Raw genomic sequence first — 17,409 nt, 5'->3', positions numbered from 1 at the left:
CAACAGATTTCTTACTTCTTCGGCTTTTTCTAACTAAAGTTAGGATCAGCGGAGTTTCTAACAACCGTCTGTTTCCCCCGTGGTCATGAATCTTTGCCATCTGGTCTGTTTGCGTGCACAGGCTCACAGAGACGGTGAAAATGTAAATGCATGTAAAGTTTGTGAGCTGGAAATGCAGGAAAAAGCCAAGAGGGTTAAACACGCTGAAACATTTAGCTGTGCCTCTCGTTTGAATGAACAGGAGTGTGTTACTGTAGCCGTGTGTGTTATATGAAAATGTGTTGAATTCAGACAAACACACGAGTGGTTTTTATAATAACTATGCAGATACTGGTTTTTATCCACCGCAGGAGCTGCAAACATGCAGTTATAAGAATTAGTTTGTCTGTATATGGAACTGATATTATGTCAGGACGAAGCTGTGACACTAACCTTTCATGGCTAATGGCCCCGCCCCTCCCTGAGCCTGGGACTGCTGGAGGGTTCTTCCTGTTAAAAGGGAGTTTTTCCTTCCCACTGTCACCAAGTGCTTGTTCATAGGGGCTCATATGATTGTTGGCCTTTTGTATTATTGTAGGGTCTTTACCTTACAATATAAAGCACCTCGGGTCAAATGTTGTTGTGAGTTGGCAATAAAATAGAATAAAAAGTTCCATTTATTAATTGGCTTGTCCACTTTAATGCCTTGTTCCCCAAAAAGAGCAGTCAACCTTCTGTCAGCCTCTTCTGCTGAGCTCCTTAAAGGTAAACACTGTTGCACCAACAACATATTAACAGCCCTGATGGAGCTGCAGGGGTGCAGGGTGACTCATGTTGCAGGACGGCTCGGCTGAATGTGAAGGTTAGCCTGCTCTGAGGGTTACAAGAGGCAAACACGCTGCTGAGTGAAATGTGTAACCATCGTTGAGGGCTTTGGGTCCATATCTTCCGCCAATTGGGCCAAAATCTTTGACCTGAATATCTCAGTGAGGCCAGCGAACATTTGCTGGACTGATCACAACATCCAGGCACACTGAAGATGCTTTGTGACCTAATTTGCTGCTGCCTGTTTTGTTGATTTGATATCCCTCCGCAGATGCTTGCCCATATTCATTCCTTTCTTCTCTCTCTTCCTGGATGACATATTACCTCGCCCAGATTTGTTTTTCTCTTTCTTTTCAGACAACAACAGAGAAGCGCCCCCTAGTGACAAAGTCCAGCACTGCTGCCTCAAATCAAACAGGTTCAGCCAGCAGAAACACGTCTGCTGCCACAGCAGCCAGTAAAACCACTGCACCAGTGCGCACGGCAGGATCTGCTCGCACCACTACCACTGCTGCAGCCAGAAAGCCTCTGGGTATGTGTGTGGCTTTCTTTACACTCGGTTTATTTATTGTGTTGATAAATTACACGACTGACAAAGGTTTAAACATTTTCTTTTTAGCCTCTAAGACAGACAGCAAACCAGGAGAGGAGAAGAAACCCAGCGCCCCGAGGACTTCGACAGGTAGAAACCACTACAGTGTCCGACCTTATTAGACTTTGACTTTGTCGTTAGTACGAGCAGAGCAGTTTCATTAGGCCTCGCTCAGAGTATTAGTTATATTCTCTCGGGCTGGCTCAGACGCCTGCGTGTAGTCTCTTTATTTTCCTTTGTTAGTACATGTGTAAGCACATGTTTGTGGCTCGGTCATTCTAAGACTTGCAGATAATACATTTAATAATAATAATACAGTTTATTTATAGGCACATTTAAAGACCCTCAAGGTCACCTTACATTAGTGCAACAAACAAAAGAAGGTAAAAATAGACTAAGACGGAGTCACAATGAAGTGCATGCAGTTAGAACTGTTGGAGAAAATAAAGCATGAGGACTCAGGTGTGATGGGGTTGAGCAGAACTATCCGTGGCCACACTTATATATACAGTATGGGTGCAGTGAGAGTCTGCCTGTGCCACCTTAGAGCTACCGAGTCTTCTGACACGTGGCACAGACGAGTAAAACACGCCCACTAATCAGCTGAGTGCAGCGAGTACGGGCTCGGGTTCTGTTTGGGTTACAGCACTGCTTTAACTCTTTATGGCACAGATTCAACAAGGTTCAGCTGGAAACGCTCCTCAGAGGGCTTTGTCCTTTTTTAGATGACAGCATCATACAGATCTCCTGCTCCACATCCAGCTCAGAAAGCTAACGCTAAGAGCAGAATGTGCTTCAGCTGTGAACCGCTGATACGTATGGATCCGACCTTTGATGCTGTGTACACCTGTAGTTTAATCCTGACCCTTCTCAGGCTCATCACACCAGGTTGTTGTACAGTCTGTTTGTGAGCTCGTGTGAACTGTAGCCTGTTTTGTGTTCGTTGCTGACATGAGGTGTGGTCTTCTGCATTTTTCAGACCGGTCTCTATAAAGGCCAACCCATCTGGCACCGACAGCCAGGTTCAAGGTCACAGTCGATCATTTTTCTCCACATTCTGATTCTCAGTTTAAACTTCAGCTGGTCATCTTGACCATACCTGCTTGGCTAAGTGCTTTCAGTTAGTTATCTGCATTAACAAGCTGTTGAACAGGTGTACTGAAGCCACTGTGTACAGCTCGTCCGCTCGGGGGTCGACACTGTGGTGCATGTTCTGTTCTCAAGATGGGACAATACTTTAGTTAGAGTGCTGCACAGTCCAGTGTAGATACAGACAGTTGTATTGCAGTTGATGTGATGAGGGAAAGGATCCCGTGGTACTCCGCAGTGCTCCTCCCATCTGTGCCGTCTCTTTGCATATGTTTCTCTCCTGTTTCTTCTTCTCTGTAATCCTCTCCTCACTTCGCCTCAGTCTGCCTCTTCTGTGCGTTTGTGGCTTTTCTCCTGCTGTTGACAGAGTAGTTTGTTTTGGCACCAGGAGAGCTGTCAGCAGAACTGCGGCACCAGAACGCACTCATTGTGTCCGACCGTGACAATGCTGGGCAGGCTTATGCAGAGGGAGGCTTTACTGCTGAAAGGCTCTGGAGAGTTAAAAACCTTCACCGCAGCAGCCTGTGGATTACTGTCCCCTTGCTGTTGACAGGAGTTTGCAGCTCTTTGCTGATGCAGCCTCAGCTCGTCTAAGCTGCCAGGGTTCATGCAGAAAGTCAAATTACTCTTTAGAAACATGAAGGCGAGGGGGAGGATTTCCTCCGTTAAATATGTCTCAACGGGAGCCGGAGATATCCGACAGGCTCTCGGGGAGGACTGACAGCAGGACACGTGGTCCAGGATGCCTCAGCGCTCTGAAAGAAGAGTTGGCATACAGTCCAGCCCAAAGTGTGTGAACTGACAGATTTGAATTGGTGCAAATGTTGCACTGCATCAGTGCAGGCTGGCTTAGGATGCTGGAGCTAAAGTGTCTTTACTCAGAGAGGATTACAGCACTGAAAATCAATGGTGTTTGAATATCTCCCCTTTAAAAGATACGTGTGGTGACTGTACCAGAGAAAAGGATGCAGACGGGGTTTTTGCACCGCTGTATATTTTTCTGTAATGTTAATTTTAGGTTTTTATGCTAAGGTTGATAACGGGCAGCGTTGTGTGTTCGTTATTAGCCCTCATGCGTCTTTGAGAAGACGCGGCGCAATAATGTCGGAACTCTTAGTCTTCCTGAAAACGCATCTTTAAGATGCTTAACAGAGAGTTTAACATCATTGGAAATAACCGAGCTTTACATTAAGAGCTGTGCATTAAATATAAAGCCAGAGGTGATTATCCTAGCTTACAATAAAGACAGGAAGTCGGCTTGTAGCAGTATTTATACACTGCTGCTCAGAAATTCAGGGTCAGATGCTCGAACCACCTCAACTGGCTCCTTTCCAGTTGAGCCCTCCCAGATGGTTGAACTTCTCACCCTCTCACCCATCTGTAAGGGAGAGTACCCGCGATCTCATCCTTCCGGTCACTACCCACAGCTGGTGACCGTAGGTGAGGGTAGGGCCGTAGATCGACAGGTAAAGTGGGAGCTTTGCTTTCACTCTCAGCTCTCTCTTCACCACCTCAGACTGGTATAGCGTCCGTGAATCGCTACCTAACGTGGTGGAGTGGTTTGTGTGTCCGGGGGCTCCTGCCTTGGATATGCATGCCCACCATATTTTATTTTGCTGTTTTACCCTCTTTTTTTTTTCTAAGTCTGGTTTGAAAAAGCTGCGATCATAACTCCAGTTTGGCAGAGAGATCTATAAAGCTCTGTATAATTATTTTCTCCCTTTAGCTGACTCAAGCAAGCCTAAGACCACCACCACCCGCAGCACTGCCTCCACCACCACCACCACTGCCTCCCGCACACGAACCACAGCAGCCAAACCAGCAACGCCATCCTCCGCCGCAGGCACGGGGCCAGAGAAGAAGCCCCCGGTGCCCCGCGCCCCGCGGGCCGCCTCTTCAACCACAGCGACCACCGCTTCCCGGAGCACAGCTCGCCCCGCCACAGCTCCCGATGTCCGCAACGTCCGCTCCAAGATCGGCTCTACGGACAACATGAAGCACCAGCCCGGAGGAGGGAAGGTAGGTCTTCACCGCTGTATGAGTGTGGCATGTGCTCTCTGACACCGACTGCACATGGACTAACAGGAAGTGGACTGTGCAACTCTGATTTCACGTCTGACGCTGACCTCTTGTGGGTTCCTACCTGTCCAACCCACTAAAGCCTATCAGCTCACTCACTGAAGTAAAATGGTCCCCATAGTTCTGCTTCTTCTCTTTTTTGCGTGGGATTTCCTCTGCATGTACATCTACTGTCATTGTAGACACACAACTTCCATCAAGGCTCTTTAGAAAGAGGATGGATGTTGAAAAGGTTTACGACACTGGTCTCGTGTAGTTTTCTGTGAATGTCAACAAAATAACAGCTAAGATATGAGATCAGGCGGTCGTTGCTACAGGAAGTCCAACATTTACTTGATGGACAAAAGCTGATTAATTTGCAGTAACACAGAAAATTAACCTTAAATGATCATTTTAAAAATGCCATTTCATTCATTGGTTCTGTTGTTGCCCTGGTTTCACAGTCCGATGGTGTAAACAGCAGAGCACTGAGTACTGTGGAGTCGATGGGGTTGATCGGGTTCTGCTTGTGCATGCACTCGCCACTCTTCCTCGCTCCCCTCCTTCTTTTGTCCCCTCACTCCTTACCTTCACCGCTGTGCTTCCAAACAATCTCTGCACTCTGACCTCGTCCTCCTGTGTTTTTTAACGAGGTGTTGTTGTTGACCCTGTGTGGACTTGTCTCCCCAGGTGCCTCCTTCCTCTCAGAGCAGGGGTTTCACCTCCAAAGAGAGCAGCCAGGGCAAAGTGAGTTCCCTCTCCATCCTCCCACCATGACCCTCTTTTCTGTTGATATATTTTCCGGTTGCCTTTCTCTGCTTCTCATTTCTGTTGTTTTTTTATTAACTCGACCCAGTGAGAGCACAAGAGCAGGCTAGCCAGTATACTGGAGGCTCTTGAAATTGCACACGCCTCCTGTTCTCTCAGTTTCTCCCAACACGGGCATCAGACGTGTCTGTGGGGAAATTAGTTATCGGATTATTTATGGTCAATTTGTAATTAAATTTGAACCCTCTGCTCATTAATTAACCAAGATAATTAACCCTGGCCTGGGGTTTGAAGCAGCTTGTGAGTTAACACAATGTAGAGAAGCTGTTTGAAGCAAGCCGCTGCTCTCCCAGTCTAAATCTGTAGTTTGTGGACAAAGATAAAACGTTCGATTCCAAACGTGTTACGATCCATACACCATCCAGGGAGTCTAAATGCATTTTTCTCAGGTTCATTGCATTACAAAAGTGACAGAAGCACACGAATTATTCTTTGACCTTAACTCATTTAAATGTTAACTGTTAACGGGCGTCCGAGTCACTGAAGTCCAGATAAAGATCAGTCACACATGGACACAGTCACCTGCACATGATTGGTACGTGTGATCATTACCTTAGGCTGTATATAAAAGATGGGCATGGCCAGTGTGGGTCCACCCACTGATCATAATTTACACATGAACACCATGCTGTGTTTAGTGGGACTTTAAAAATAGACGTTTACAGCATAAATTCATCAGGAACGTGCTTACTGAGCTCACAGACTGCAGTGCAACCAAACTATGTTCTGGACCCAGACAGCTACAGACGTCATCTATGGACCTTTCAACTTTTCAGCTTGTTGCTCTTCTTCTTTTGTCTCCGTCTTATTGTAGGTCAGGGTGACAAAACAAATAGAAAAACACCAAAAAACACAAGTTGAATAAAAAACAACAATTGTAGGAAAAACTGCAGCAAAAGCTTAAAATTAAATCAGAAACAAAACACGAGTGTTTCTGGGACACAAAACTAAATGAACTGCACTCATTACAAGTAACATTCAAACATGCTGAATAGAAGCAGAGGACTCATCGGTGCTGTGAGGGAGGTGCAGGTGTGTTTTATCGATGTGTTTCATATAATACTGTAGATACATGTTGACCTTTAGCCTGTTAGCCTGTTAGCTTGTTAGCTTGTCACTTCTCGTGTCCCCAGAAACGCTTCTGTTTTCCTTTGTGATTTAGTTTTTAGCTATTTCTGCATTTCTTCTATTTTTCACGTGTTTTATTCGACGTCTGCTGTGTTTCATGAGCTTTTGCATTTTTCTGTCTACTGTTGTTTTGTTAAGGTGTGTTTGACCTCTCAGGGCCACCGTACTAAACTCATTTGGATGCAGAATGTGTGTGTTGGGTCTAGCAGTCTAACCTGACGTATTGTAAATAATATGTGTGTTTTAATTCTTGGTGTATGTTTAGTTCAGCTAACCAACGTGTGCGGCAGCGTCTCCGTTTAAAGAGTTTAATGAGGGTCCGAGACGTTCACGTCTGTATGCTGTGCTGCATGTGTGCGCTTCATAAAGCAGGTTCGGTGTGCTCTTTGGGGCCTTCAGCTGTCCTTTTCTCCTGGTGCTCTGTTTCCATCTTATTTAAACAGCAGCGATGCTGAACGACCGGCTATGTTTAGCTAAAGAGAACCTCGCTCCGCCTTCTATCCTTTCCTTTCTAACCCTACCTGTGATGGTGACTTCTTCCTCCCTGCACTTTCTCTTCTTGTTTCTGCTTCTGTTCTACCTCACCTCTCCTCTATCATCTCCTCCCCTCTTTTCCCTCGCTCTTCTCTGCTCCCCTCTTGCTGCTATGCTGTGTCCATATAGGTTCAGATAGTCTCCAAAAAGCTGGACTTCAGCCACGTCACATCTCGCTTGGGCTCCAAGGACAATATGAAGCATGTTCCTGGTGGAGGGAATGTAAGTACTGTCTGGCCCACAACCAGAGCCCACATGTCCCGGCCAGTTAGTCTGATATTTAGAGCCCATTAAAATGGCTCGAATGAAGGGAAGGCCACAGATGAAATGCTGTAAGAGAGGCACAGTGTAAAGAAGAGAACTGTAAGACAATGTTCGTAACGTAAATGCTGCTCTTGGCTGGAAAATGGAGCTTTGTAGTTGTTGGCATGCTGGCCAAGCTTAGGTACAAGCCCCTCCCCAGAACCTGCTTCACACTCCCGCTCGCTTCCTTAAAGTTGTCTTGTGTTGTCCCGCCCTCCCACTAACCTACTAAACCCTACTCAACCCAACAGGAGCCTCTGCCCTCTGATTGGCTGTCTTGGTTCTGTAAGGACAAAATCACTGAGAGAAATCTGGGGTTTCTGGTTTCCTGCAATGATGCTGTGCCAAGCTCCTCCCTTTAGTCTCTGTCGTGGGTTCAGCACAAACATATTTCACAAAAAAACATTTTTCTACAACACGGACGAAGAAACTAGAAGATGCGGTTTGTTCAGCGTGCTGTTTGTCCTGATGCTGGTAACTCAAAGTATAATCAGGACGTTGGGTTTCTTTTTTCTGATTGGTCCTTTTATTCAACCACAGTCGAGCATTTTTACACGAATCTGTGGATTAAAGAAGGAACATTTGTGACATTCAACAGGTGCAGATTCTCAACAAGAAGGTGGACGTCAGTAAGGTGACGTCAAAGCTGGGCTCCAAGGACAACCTTAAGCACAAGCCTGGTGAGCTAAACCTGTGTGCTCTGAGTTTGCAGTCATAAAACAATAACAATGAATCAATACATCAGCACTACAGGCTGTCTGTGACTGCACAAGCTTGCATCTGCGTACATGTGTGTGTTGCAGGAGGCGGCGATGTGAAGATCGAGTCTCACAAAGTGAACTTTAGGGAAAAGGCTCAGTCCAAAGTGGGCTCCATGGACAATGTGAGCCATTCACCTGGAGGAGGAAACATCAAGGTGAGATCGCGAGCCACAGCCGTGCACGCTGTGTTTACGTCCCTCTGAATCCACTGAACTGTTTCTGATCAGTCAACAAACTAAAGAGTGAAAACGGTGAGCGCCAGCTGCAGCTGGGGTGACTCGCTTTCATGAATAAAGAAAGTAGCGCTGTAACAACAGTTACAGTTAATATGAAGGACAACTGGTGAGTCAGGGTTTGGTACAACACGACAGAAAAAACAAAGAAACGTTTTTTTAAATTTATGTCCACAAATGGCGATAATGGCCTTTATCCTTACATTACAGCACTAACACACTCTCATCCTCCCAGTACGGACATCCACTGTACAGTGCTCATATTAAACAAAGTAACAAAAGTGCTTCTGGATGTCAGCGACAGGGTACATGACCTCGTCATGGTCATCCCTGACTGGAAGCAGAGAAGCCCCGCCCACCTGCTATTCACTAGTGTTACAACCCAAAGCAGACCTTCAGTACAGAACGCTGCGGCACCAACAGCTCACACATTACTCCAGTTTTGGCTTCTCTTCATTGGTTGTCAGTAAATTTTAGGTTTCATTTTAAAATAGTAGTTTTATCTGTTAGAGCTCTGCACGGTGAGGCTCCCCAGTTTATCTCTGACCTGCTGAGCACTTAGGTCGTCAGGTCAGAGGTCACTGTTGGTCCCACGTACAGGCACCAAAGCTGTGGAGCTCTGTTGTCTTTAGGCTGTACAGACTCCATCGACTCTTTGAAAGAGCAGCTGAAGACATTTCTATACAAACAAGCTTTTAATTAATGTTTTATATTATTATTTATATTTCTGGTTGTATTGTGAAGCACTTTGTGATTTGTATCTGTGAAAAGTGCCATTTAACTTACCGACGAACTGGGTTTGGTTAAAATCACAACCTCCGATTTACCCTCTCAAGGCCCAAAATAAAGAGAATATTTCAATCATGCAACCTGACACACAGTTTTCTGCTGATTTCATCCATATTTAACGGTGAAAAAAAAACGCTCTTGGTATTAAAATGAAGTGACTGCACCCGTGTTTCTAAATCCCTCATGAGACTAACGACACTTATGATAAATGAATAAAATAAGAACAATATAGATTTTTTTAACCTTATGTATGAAAGCTGCAGTTTCACAGCTTTTTGTGCGAGCTGTCCACTGTCAGCAGGGCACAAGATCCAGGCAGATATGAATCCAGAAGTGAGACTTGAGGCAGGAGCATCAGCCCTGGTCTCAAGGCTAACTTTGCTTGTAGCTTGTAGACAACAATTGTTGTGGAGTTTATGTTCTGGGAGCTCGAGTCGACATAAATCAACTTCTCCTCACAGGGTGAAGCAAGGACATTTCAATAAACAGTCACAACTGAATTTAAGTTTAAAAAAGACCGAACCTGCTTCTTCAGGATTGTCTTGGCTTCATTCTCACAGACGTAGGATCATTTCATCAGAAGAATAATCAGAATAAAATAATAATTTATGAAAAAATCCCGTCCTGAAAATCACTGACACGTGACATCAGAACCTTCTAAAACTGCTTTGCATCTGATGTCTCGCAGCATCGCCCTCTAACCCTGACCTCTGTCTGAAGGACACTGTTGTGAATTCAGTTCCTTCCGGTCTGCATGTTAGTATTTAAAAATGTGTTACATCGTGGGATTACTTGTGTATCGGGGCAAAAAATGAAGACTCTGGCTTTTTCCGTTGGTCTTGTTCGGCCTCTGTGTTGGTAATGACATGTAAGGTGGGATGGCCTCACACACCGGCCTCGAACCCTCCTCCCTGCAGCCAGCTTCCTGTCTCCTGAGCTTGCTGTTGTGAAAGCGTCTGGATGCTCCCCCAGCACATTCAGAGACACAGAAAGCAGCCGTGACAGATAAAGGGCCCATTTTTTGGTTTTGGTTTTTTAATAAAAACTGAAAACGTTCAAAATGTTCATGTTACATAAAAGAATGGATATAAATTCACCAGTTCATCAAATGATAATGATGTCACCTGTCCCCTCAGCCTATGGCAGCCTGTCTGTTTCATGGTCACCACATCGTCACATCTTCATCCTCATTCACTAGTTTGCTTGCCCGGTCATCGTGATCTTCGTGATCATTGCTACGAATAGAACAAACATCAAAATAAGAGAGCCTATTTTTAGCACTGATTTGCACAGCTTTGTAAAATGTATCTTTATTTTGGAAGCAATGAAAGGATACAGTTTCCCCTTTTTCCATTCTGCAGAATCCAGATTTATGCAGAACCTGAACCTTTGCAACCGTTGCACAATCCCATGTTTAGTGTCTATTACTGCTCCTTCATTACAATGCACACACACACACACACACACACACACACACACACACACACACACAGTCTCTTAGGCGTCTTGCCTGTGGTCGTTCCGTGGAAGGGAAACTGTTTCCTGGCTCATTTCTCAGTGTGTTCCCAGCTGTTCAGGCATCTTTGGTTCATTCTGACAGGTTTTGATTTTTGCTTTTGGAGAAATTGTTACAGTGACATTAAATTCGTCCAAGATAGAATAATGTTCAATTCAATTCAGTTTTATTATGTAGCTCCAAATCAGCAGTCAGCAACAGTCTGCTCATGGATCCAAACTGGGAGCAGAAGAGGAAAGCTGAGAGCTCGACTTCAAAAACTGTAGGACCCACGACTAAGGCTGCAGTGTGAGAGTGAAATGCTCTGTTGGGTTGACCTTTAACCTTATTATTAAAGAACTTGTGTGTGAGGAGAAGGGTTTTAAAGTGGGTTTAACTGGGAGAAGCTAATGTTGGCACTTTGTAGAGACGTGTCCTTCACATTACATCAGCTTTGTTCGGTGATGAGTTTGACTTTCAGTTATATTTCTATCATTGCATTCATTGGGCATGCTCAGATGTTATTTGTAATATTGTATTCTTAAGTTTTTGTTTTTTGGGTCTTTTGTATTTCCATCTCTTTTCCACTATGAAAGCTCTGAGTTCCCAACCAAAGGGGAAAGGATCCACTTTCCATTACTGATCCAGTAGTTTTACCTCAGAGTGCAGCACTGGGGAACAGGTGGAACAAGGATTTTGCCGAGATCATTCCTAAAGCTGTTTGCACACATTAACTCAGGACACTGCAGTGGAGTCCTCACTGACAGTCTGACCATCAGGGACAATTTCAGGTTCGTAACCTGGTGAATCTTTGGGGAAAGGACGAGCACACTTCTGGTTCCACTCCTGAATTAATTCCCTTTTGGACGCTTCATCTGAAAATAAGTCACCTGCTGGGGAGACCCAGTTCTCATCACCAGCGCTGATCCTTCACTGAAGATGCTAACCTGTACAAGTCTGAGGACTATTTTACAGAATATCCTGGCAAAATCTGTTATTTCCACCTGTTTTTAAGTCGTAAGACAGCAATGTAGGTTAAGTCGTTTTTCTCGCTGAACCTTTCAGAGCTTCCATACCTCACCTCAGTCTGGCTCCACATCCTTCTAGCTGCATTAATCAAATTCTTGTCATCCAAAAATGTCTAAATAAATTACTCATAAACTGCTGTTTGAAGAACTTCATGTTGCTGTTCACAAAAAAGTTATAATAATAATTAAAACTTATAGTTTTACGTCTCAGCCATGATGATGGAGATTTGGAGCCAGGTTGTTCCATCCCCACCAATTGACACATCCTGCTATGTGTTTCTAGGCTGAGGGGGCACAGGAGGCAACAGAGGGGAGTGGGGACCCCCTGAGTGGCAGCCCTGCCCCGGCCCCAGGCTCCGAGCCAGGGCAGGCTGGGGGCCCCGCTGCCCTGAAGAATGGGTTGAAGGACGGGGCTCCCTGTCATAGTGAGGCCCTCCAGGAGCCCCAGGCTCTGGACTCACACATCCCAGAGACAAGTAAGTATGTGTTGGTGTGTTAGTTTGGGTGGGATCCCCACATAGTGAACCAGGAGGAGGCAGGAAAGGTTTGATGTACTTGTCCTGCTGAGCCGAGTGTCTGATTGTTGTGCTGTCTGCAGTCCAAAGCTCCTGATCACATCACCATCTTTTATCTTACAGGCATCTAATTCTGCTGTCCCTCTGCCCTCCTCATTTCAACTCCCCCCCTCAACGTCACCGCCTCCCCCTCTCCCACCTTGTCTTTCCTGTTTTCCTTCTTTGTTCTTGTTCTCTCCCCCTCTCCCTACCTGTCCTCCCCTCCTCCCCCCAAACGTTTCTGCTTTAGATTGAGTCTTTCAAGCTCAACTTCCGCGAGAATGCTCGCTCTCGCACGGACCACGGCGCTGACATCGTCACCTGGCTAGCCCCACAGGACAACAACAGTAACAGACCCCACCCACACGGCTCCTCTTATTCCCTACATACCAGCTACCACCAACAACAACAGCAACCGACAACTCGTAGTGTCTCCCTCATCGAGTCGCTGGCTTCGGTCGGCTGCGTCAGCTCCCCCTTCGCCCCCTCCTCGCTGCAGCTCCAGGTGGAGGTCCAGGGGGTCGACCGCAGCAGCTCCTTAAAGGGATCGTGACCGTTGTGACCCCTCTCAATATCTCTAACCTGCTATTGCTACATTTTGACCCATCGAGTAGTTCCATCATGCTTTTCCTCTCACACTGATTGTGCGCCGTCACCCTCGCCCTGCTAGATTTGGCTGAGTGACTGTGTAGACTGTGCCTGGTGAGAGGCGAAGGGGAAACGAGGGCACAGTAAGGTTTTCTCACATTCTGGGTTTTTGCTTGGATCCTCTTCACCCCACAGCCTTGTGGCAGACTGTGCTCTCCATCACCCTCCCCCAGTAGCATCCGCACCCACAGCAGCGTCAGCAGCAAGTCACTTCACTCATCTACTAATCAGCATGGAAACCCTGGCTTCTCTTTCCTTTGTGACTCTAGGGGCTGTTTGTTACCTGCATCCACTTACTCTCTGCTTCAGTGACATCATAGTAACTCATCTCACCGTCTCCTCCTCTCTCTTCAGCAACACTTACCATAAACGCGCTGACAAACAAAATAAAGCTAGACAACATGTAGGCTGTTTAACTCTTTATTCTCTGTGTTTGTGATGATGTGTTTGAGTGACACAAATCGTGTAAAAATGAGCTTCGGTGTTCTGCTCATCTTATTTCTTGCGTCTTTCTTTTTTTCCTTTCCTCCTCCTTCATTGATTTTTAAAACAAAGTTGTATTTATTTATAGTGTCTTCCTGCATAAGCAATACAATGGGCGGTCGTTTTTTTTTTTTGTCTGATCAGAAAATCTTGGAAACACGCACAGGTTTTTCTAAACCAAGACACACAGTGACGAAAGAGATTCAGAGGGAGAGAGGACGTTGAAAAAGCAGGCGTGGCTAGAAGCGTGAAAAGGGTTGTTTTTTTATTAATGGAAAAATAGCAGGAAGCCTGTAACCTGAACGTTTCTGAAACGTAATAGAGGAAGTTGAAGTTCAGTCTGCAGCCCAAATGTGGATGAGGAAATATGAAATATGTCTGAAGTCGAAGGAGCTGTGTGTATCGTATGTGCCTCCTGTCATTTTGAAGTACAGCGAATGAGGCTGACCCAGGCTCTGACCTAAAACTGCTCAGAGGGAGTGAAAGGAAATGCCAGGAGAAATCTGGTGCTGCTGTTAAAAGGAAATCCTGTAAGTGACCCTTTCCTGATAGTGCTTCTTGTCCCATTCAGGTGTGTGAGGATCATGGTAGCATGTTGTTTGGCTAAAGCTTCAGCTGACACTCCTGTGTCCTGTTGGAACAGCAGCAGGGACGATGTGGCTTTATCCTCTTCTATTGTAGCAATGTAATCAAATGTTGCCTTTGTAATGCATGGCCAGATAATATGACTCTAGGTTAAAGGCTGATGTCCATTATGAAAGTGTTGTGGTTTGGTCAATTAGTGTCGAGATTAGCTGATTTATGTTTTAAAGGAAACAGAGAGGAAGAACCAGTTTGTAATCTTTGTTTCCCCTGATGATGTTGTTTCATGATTGAATTTCACAGCTGACCACAGATTTGTATGCACCAACTCCGTGGCTCAAACACACACACAGGTCAGCCACTGTCAGGATTTAAAGAGGGTTTCTTTTGTTTGTTTGTTTGCTCTTTTGGCTTTGTCAAACTGATTCTGTCAGCAGTCATTAAAGTAATATAACAAGGGCTGGGTATCATCTGAAACTGATACCATACATCTAACTGACTGGCAAATGAAAATATGATAGATCAAAACATTATCTCATAAAGTTAGGATGGGGAACGTGTTAGCAAACATAGCATGCCCTTTTCAGTCCATGTAATACGTCTTAGCTTAATAAAAGAACAGCATTTTCTTTTTATCTTCGACTCAACCAACTCTTTAGCTGCTACATGCTACAGTTAATGGCTAGCTTTTTTCACCACTCAGCTGCTAACTGTACTTGCCTCCCATCTGGTGCTTTTTTAAAACTGCAAACAGCTGTCTGCTGTTATGTCTGAAAACAGGGTTCATGACAATGAAGTAAAACAGCAAAGTTCCAAATTATAAAACCAAAACAATGCGTTAAAAGAAGCTAACAAGCTTCTGGTAGCTAGCAGTAGCTACCATGTTTAGCTACCATGTTTGAAAATGTTACCTCACTAGCATGAGAGGTTTGTTTGTAATTTTCTGTTGATATCACAATAAGAAATAGTGCTGTTAATCCTTTTGGCCACAATAATCTAAGCTAACATTGTGACGCCGCGAGGTGAAACTCATCGTGTAACTGCCAAAATGTTTGAGGTATACCCGACAGTTTTCTGAAGAACAGTACTTACCTTTGAACTACTCACACAGTTGTTTCCAGTCTGTGTTTGCAAAGTCATTGTTTTTGTCAAATGTAGCAAAATTCCCAAAAAGCAAAATGCAAATTCAGCTTCATTAGGCTCTTCCTAGCAATAGCATCCAACTACAGAAACACAGAGGTTTTCAGTGCAAGCTGACACTAAAATCTGTGATTTGTAGAAAAGCTCTGATGACATTCTTTAGCACCTTAAAGCTTGAGTGTATCAGCGAGGGTTGACTGTTATGGAGTGGAAATAATGAGGAATAAGTGATCCTTCATTCTGAGTGAGCTTTTGCAGTAGTGTGAATGCCCATGCCCTCTCTCTTCTTCTTCAGCTGTTAATCGATTTAGTCATCGGTAATTTTTAACAGAAGTACAGGGACGGGAAGTCAACCAATGTCTTTGGAATTGTCTTTGGGAATATTTCACATGCAGATGGTGGCGCGTTAATAAAAGCTGTCATCAAGCAGTTGAATTGCTTTGTTTGCGCCACAGCAGCTGTCTTCTAGCAAAAAGCTTCCTTGTGCCTGTCCCAACTTCTTCTAGCTTTGCTTTTCTCCCAGAGTTTCTACTTACCAGTACACGGGTGTACAGATGTGCTCTGTAGTCCTCTTCATGGCCCCTAAAATATAAGAAGTAAGCAAAGTAGATACCAAGCAGGGTTGGTTGGTGGGGAGTTTTCCAAGTACCCTTAAGGAAGCATCATAACTATTATGGCTGTTTTTAAGAACTGCAAAAATAAAAAGGTCTACCTGTTTTTATTGAAGGGGCCACCGAAGTAAAGAATGTCTTTTGAGATATAAGTGCAGTAAAGACACAACGTATGCACTCCTGTAGCTCTGTGGGGGGCGTGCTCATCTGATTGGAGGGTGTAAAATATCAAATTTGTCACAGCCACTTTTACAGACTGCATCTCGCCCAGAATTGAGACTCCCAGTGCAGCACTTCTTCAAGTCTTTCAAATATTATAGCAGATGATTTTATTTTGAGTTGTCGCAGCAGCTCGATTTAGAAACATTGACGTATATATGCTTAATTATTTAATTAACTGCAGCCTTTTTAACAAAATGTATAGTGCACGCACATGTATGTCTGCACACTATGAAATTATGCTTGCAAGCCCAGTCCTAAGAGGTGAGAAACGTTTCTGTAAGCATACAGTGACCTCTGCAGGTTCATATAATAAAAGAATAAAGCTAAATGGGAATGAAGCTAATGCACCTGAATCACATGCCACTGCATAACAGTGGGCACAGAGGTCCACATACAGGCCTGTCATTTGGACATTCTGCATATCAAAGCCTATTAGCCGCTCTGTTACGGCACTCAGAGGGCAGAGACCCTAAAACGTTCTTATTTGAGGCTGAGAAAATGAACCGTAGCTAACATTTTGGCTTATTTAATAAAAGCTCCTCTGAAATCTGTCCAAGGAGCCTCGTAGTACTTCATCGAACGCTGCCACACTCACATCTGACATGCAAGTGTAACACTAGCTAACGAACACCTACTGTACCTGCAGAGCATGCTGAAAAACTATGGGATGTGTTAGGTAGACTTACTCTGTCATTTGAAGAACCTCCTTGTTTTTGTTTTGTTTTTTGCGTGTGTGTGTTTGTTTTTCATAATTTGAATTTTATTTTTCGGTTTGGAAAAAAATGTATTGTGATTACTTGTTAATTAGTGATGTGATAATTAAACAAATAAATTGGACTAAAACTCACATTTGATTTGATGTGTTTTGTGTGTATTTCATTCCTCTCAAGCAGGTACGCCGAAATTAAAACAACAGAATATGCAGAAAGTTTAAAACATGAGACACATCCAGACCATTAAAGTAAAAGTATGTTGCTAGTGTGAATTGTAGGCTTTGTGTGAAATGCTAAACGAAACAACAGCTCACAGTGGACCTTGTTGTGTGGTTGTACCAGGACAGGTAAGCAGACAGCTTATTCTAGTAAAGTAATGAAGATCAATCTGCCACTGGATGGGAAAAGCCAGATCGACGTGAGCAATGTGTTCAAGGGGTTAAAGCCACGATGAGAGACGCCTGCTTATCCACACTGGAGAGAAGCCACACTGATGTCAGCGATGTGGGAAAAGTTTCAAACACACAAAGTGTTCCTGCCTGTCCCCACAGGACAGAAGCCATACCAGCACTTCCACAGTCCTGTGGAAACAGTCCATTGACTCGAGCGCATAAATCAGACATTTGTAGCGGCCTCCACGACTAAGTATACACATCGCTTTAGGAGAGATCGTTGTTGTCGGTCGAGTTCAAGATTTCAAGATTCAAAGATTCAAAGCGTTTATTGTCATGTGCACAAAGAAAAAACATTTCTCTGTACAATTAAATTCTTTCTCTGCTGTCCACACACTGATACTGGTTACTATGTACAAATA

At 44.5% G+C, this 17,409-nt stretch overlaps 1 protein-coding gene across 13 annotated transcripts in view; it reads left to right on the top strand.

Moving 5' to 3' along the window:
• The window catches only part of LOC146701127 (uncharacterized), a 113,303-nt gene extending 96,574 nt beyond the window's left edge, over positions 1 to 16,729 (top strand). For 7 of the 13 annotated variants that reach the window (XM_085467445.1, XM_085467446.1, XM_085467453.1 and 4 more), the window contains 8 exons: positions 1,162 to 1,336; positions 1,424 to 1,486; positions 4,212 to 4,504; positions 5,234 to 5,290; positions 7,163 to 7,255; positions 7,935 to 8,016; positions 8,140 to 8,252; positions 12,447 to 16,729. In XM_085467445.1, coding sequence (XP_085323571.1) covers positions 1,162 to 1,336; positions 1,424 to 1,486; positions 4,212 to 4,504; positions 5,234 to 5,290; positions 7,163 to 7,255; positions 7,935 to 8,016; positions 8,140 to 8,252; positions 12,447 to 12,749 — 1,179 coding nt within the window. In that variant the 3' untranslated portion in view covers positions 12,750 to 16,729. The other 6 variants (XM_085467442.1, XM_085467441.1, XM_085467450.1 and 3 more) reach the window with 6 other exon arrangements.
• The last annotated feature ends 680 nt before the right edge of the window (positions 16,730 to 17,409 follow it).

This window comes from Copadichromis virginalis, linkage group LG9 (genome assembly GCF_057382275.1).
Source record: "Copadichromis virginalis isolate Kocher_CV1m ecotype Utaka linkage group LG9, C_Virginalis_male_GT1.1, whole genome shotgun sequence".
NCBI classification, from domain to species: domain Eukaryota; kingdom Metazoa; phylum Chordata; class Actinopteri; order Cichliformes; family Cichlidae; genus Copadichromis; species Copadichromis virginalis.
This window is presented reverse-complemented; position numbering and strand designations above follow the sequence as displayed.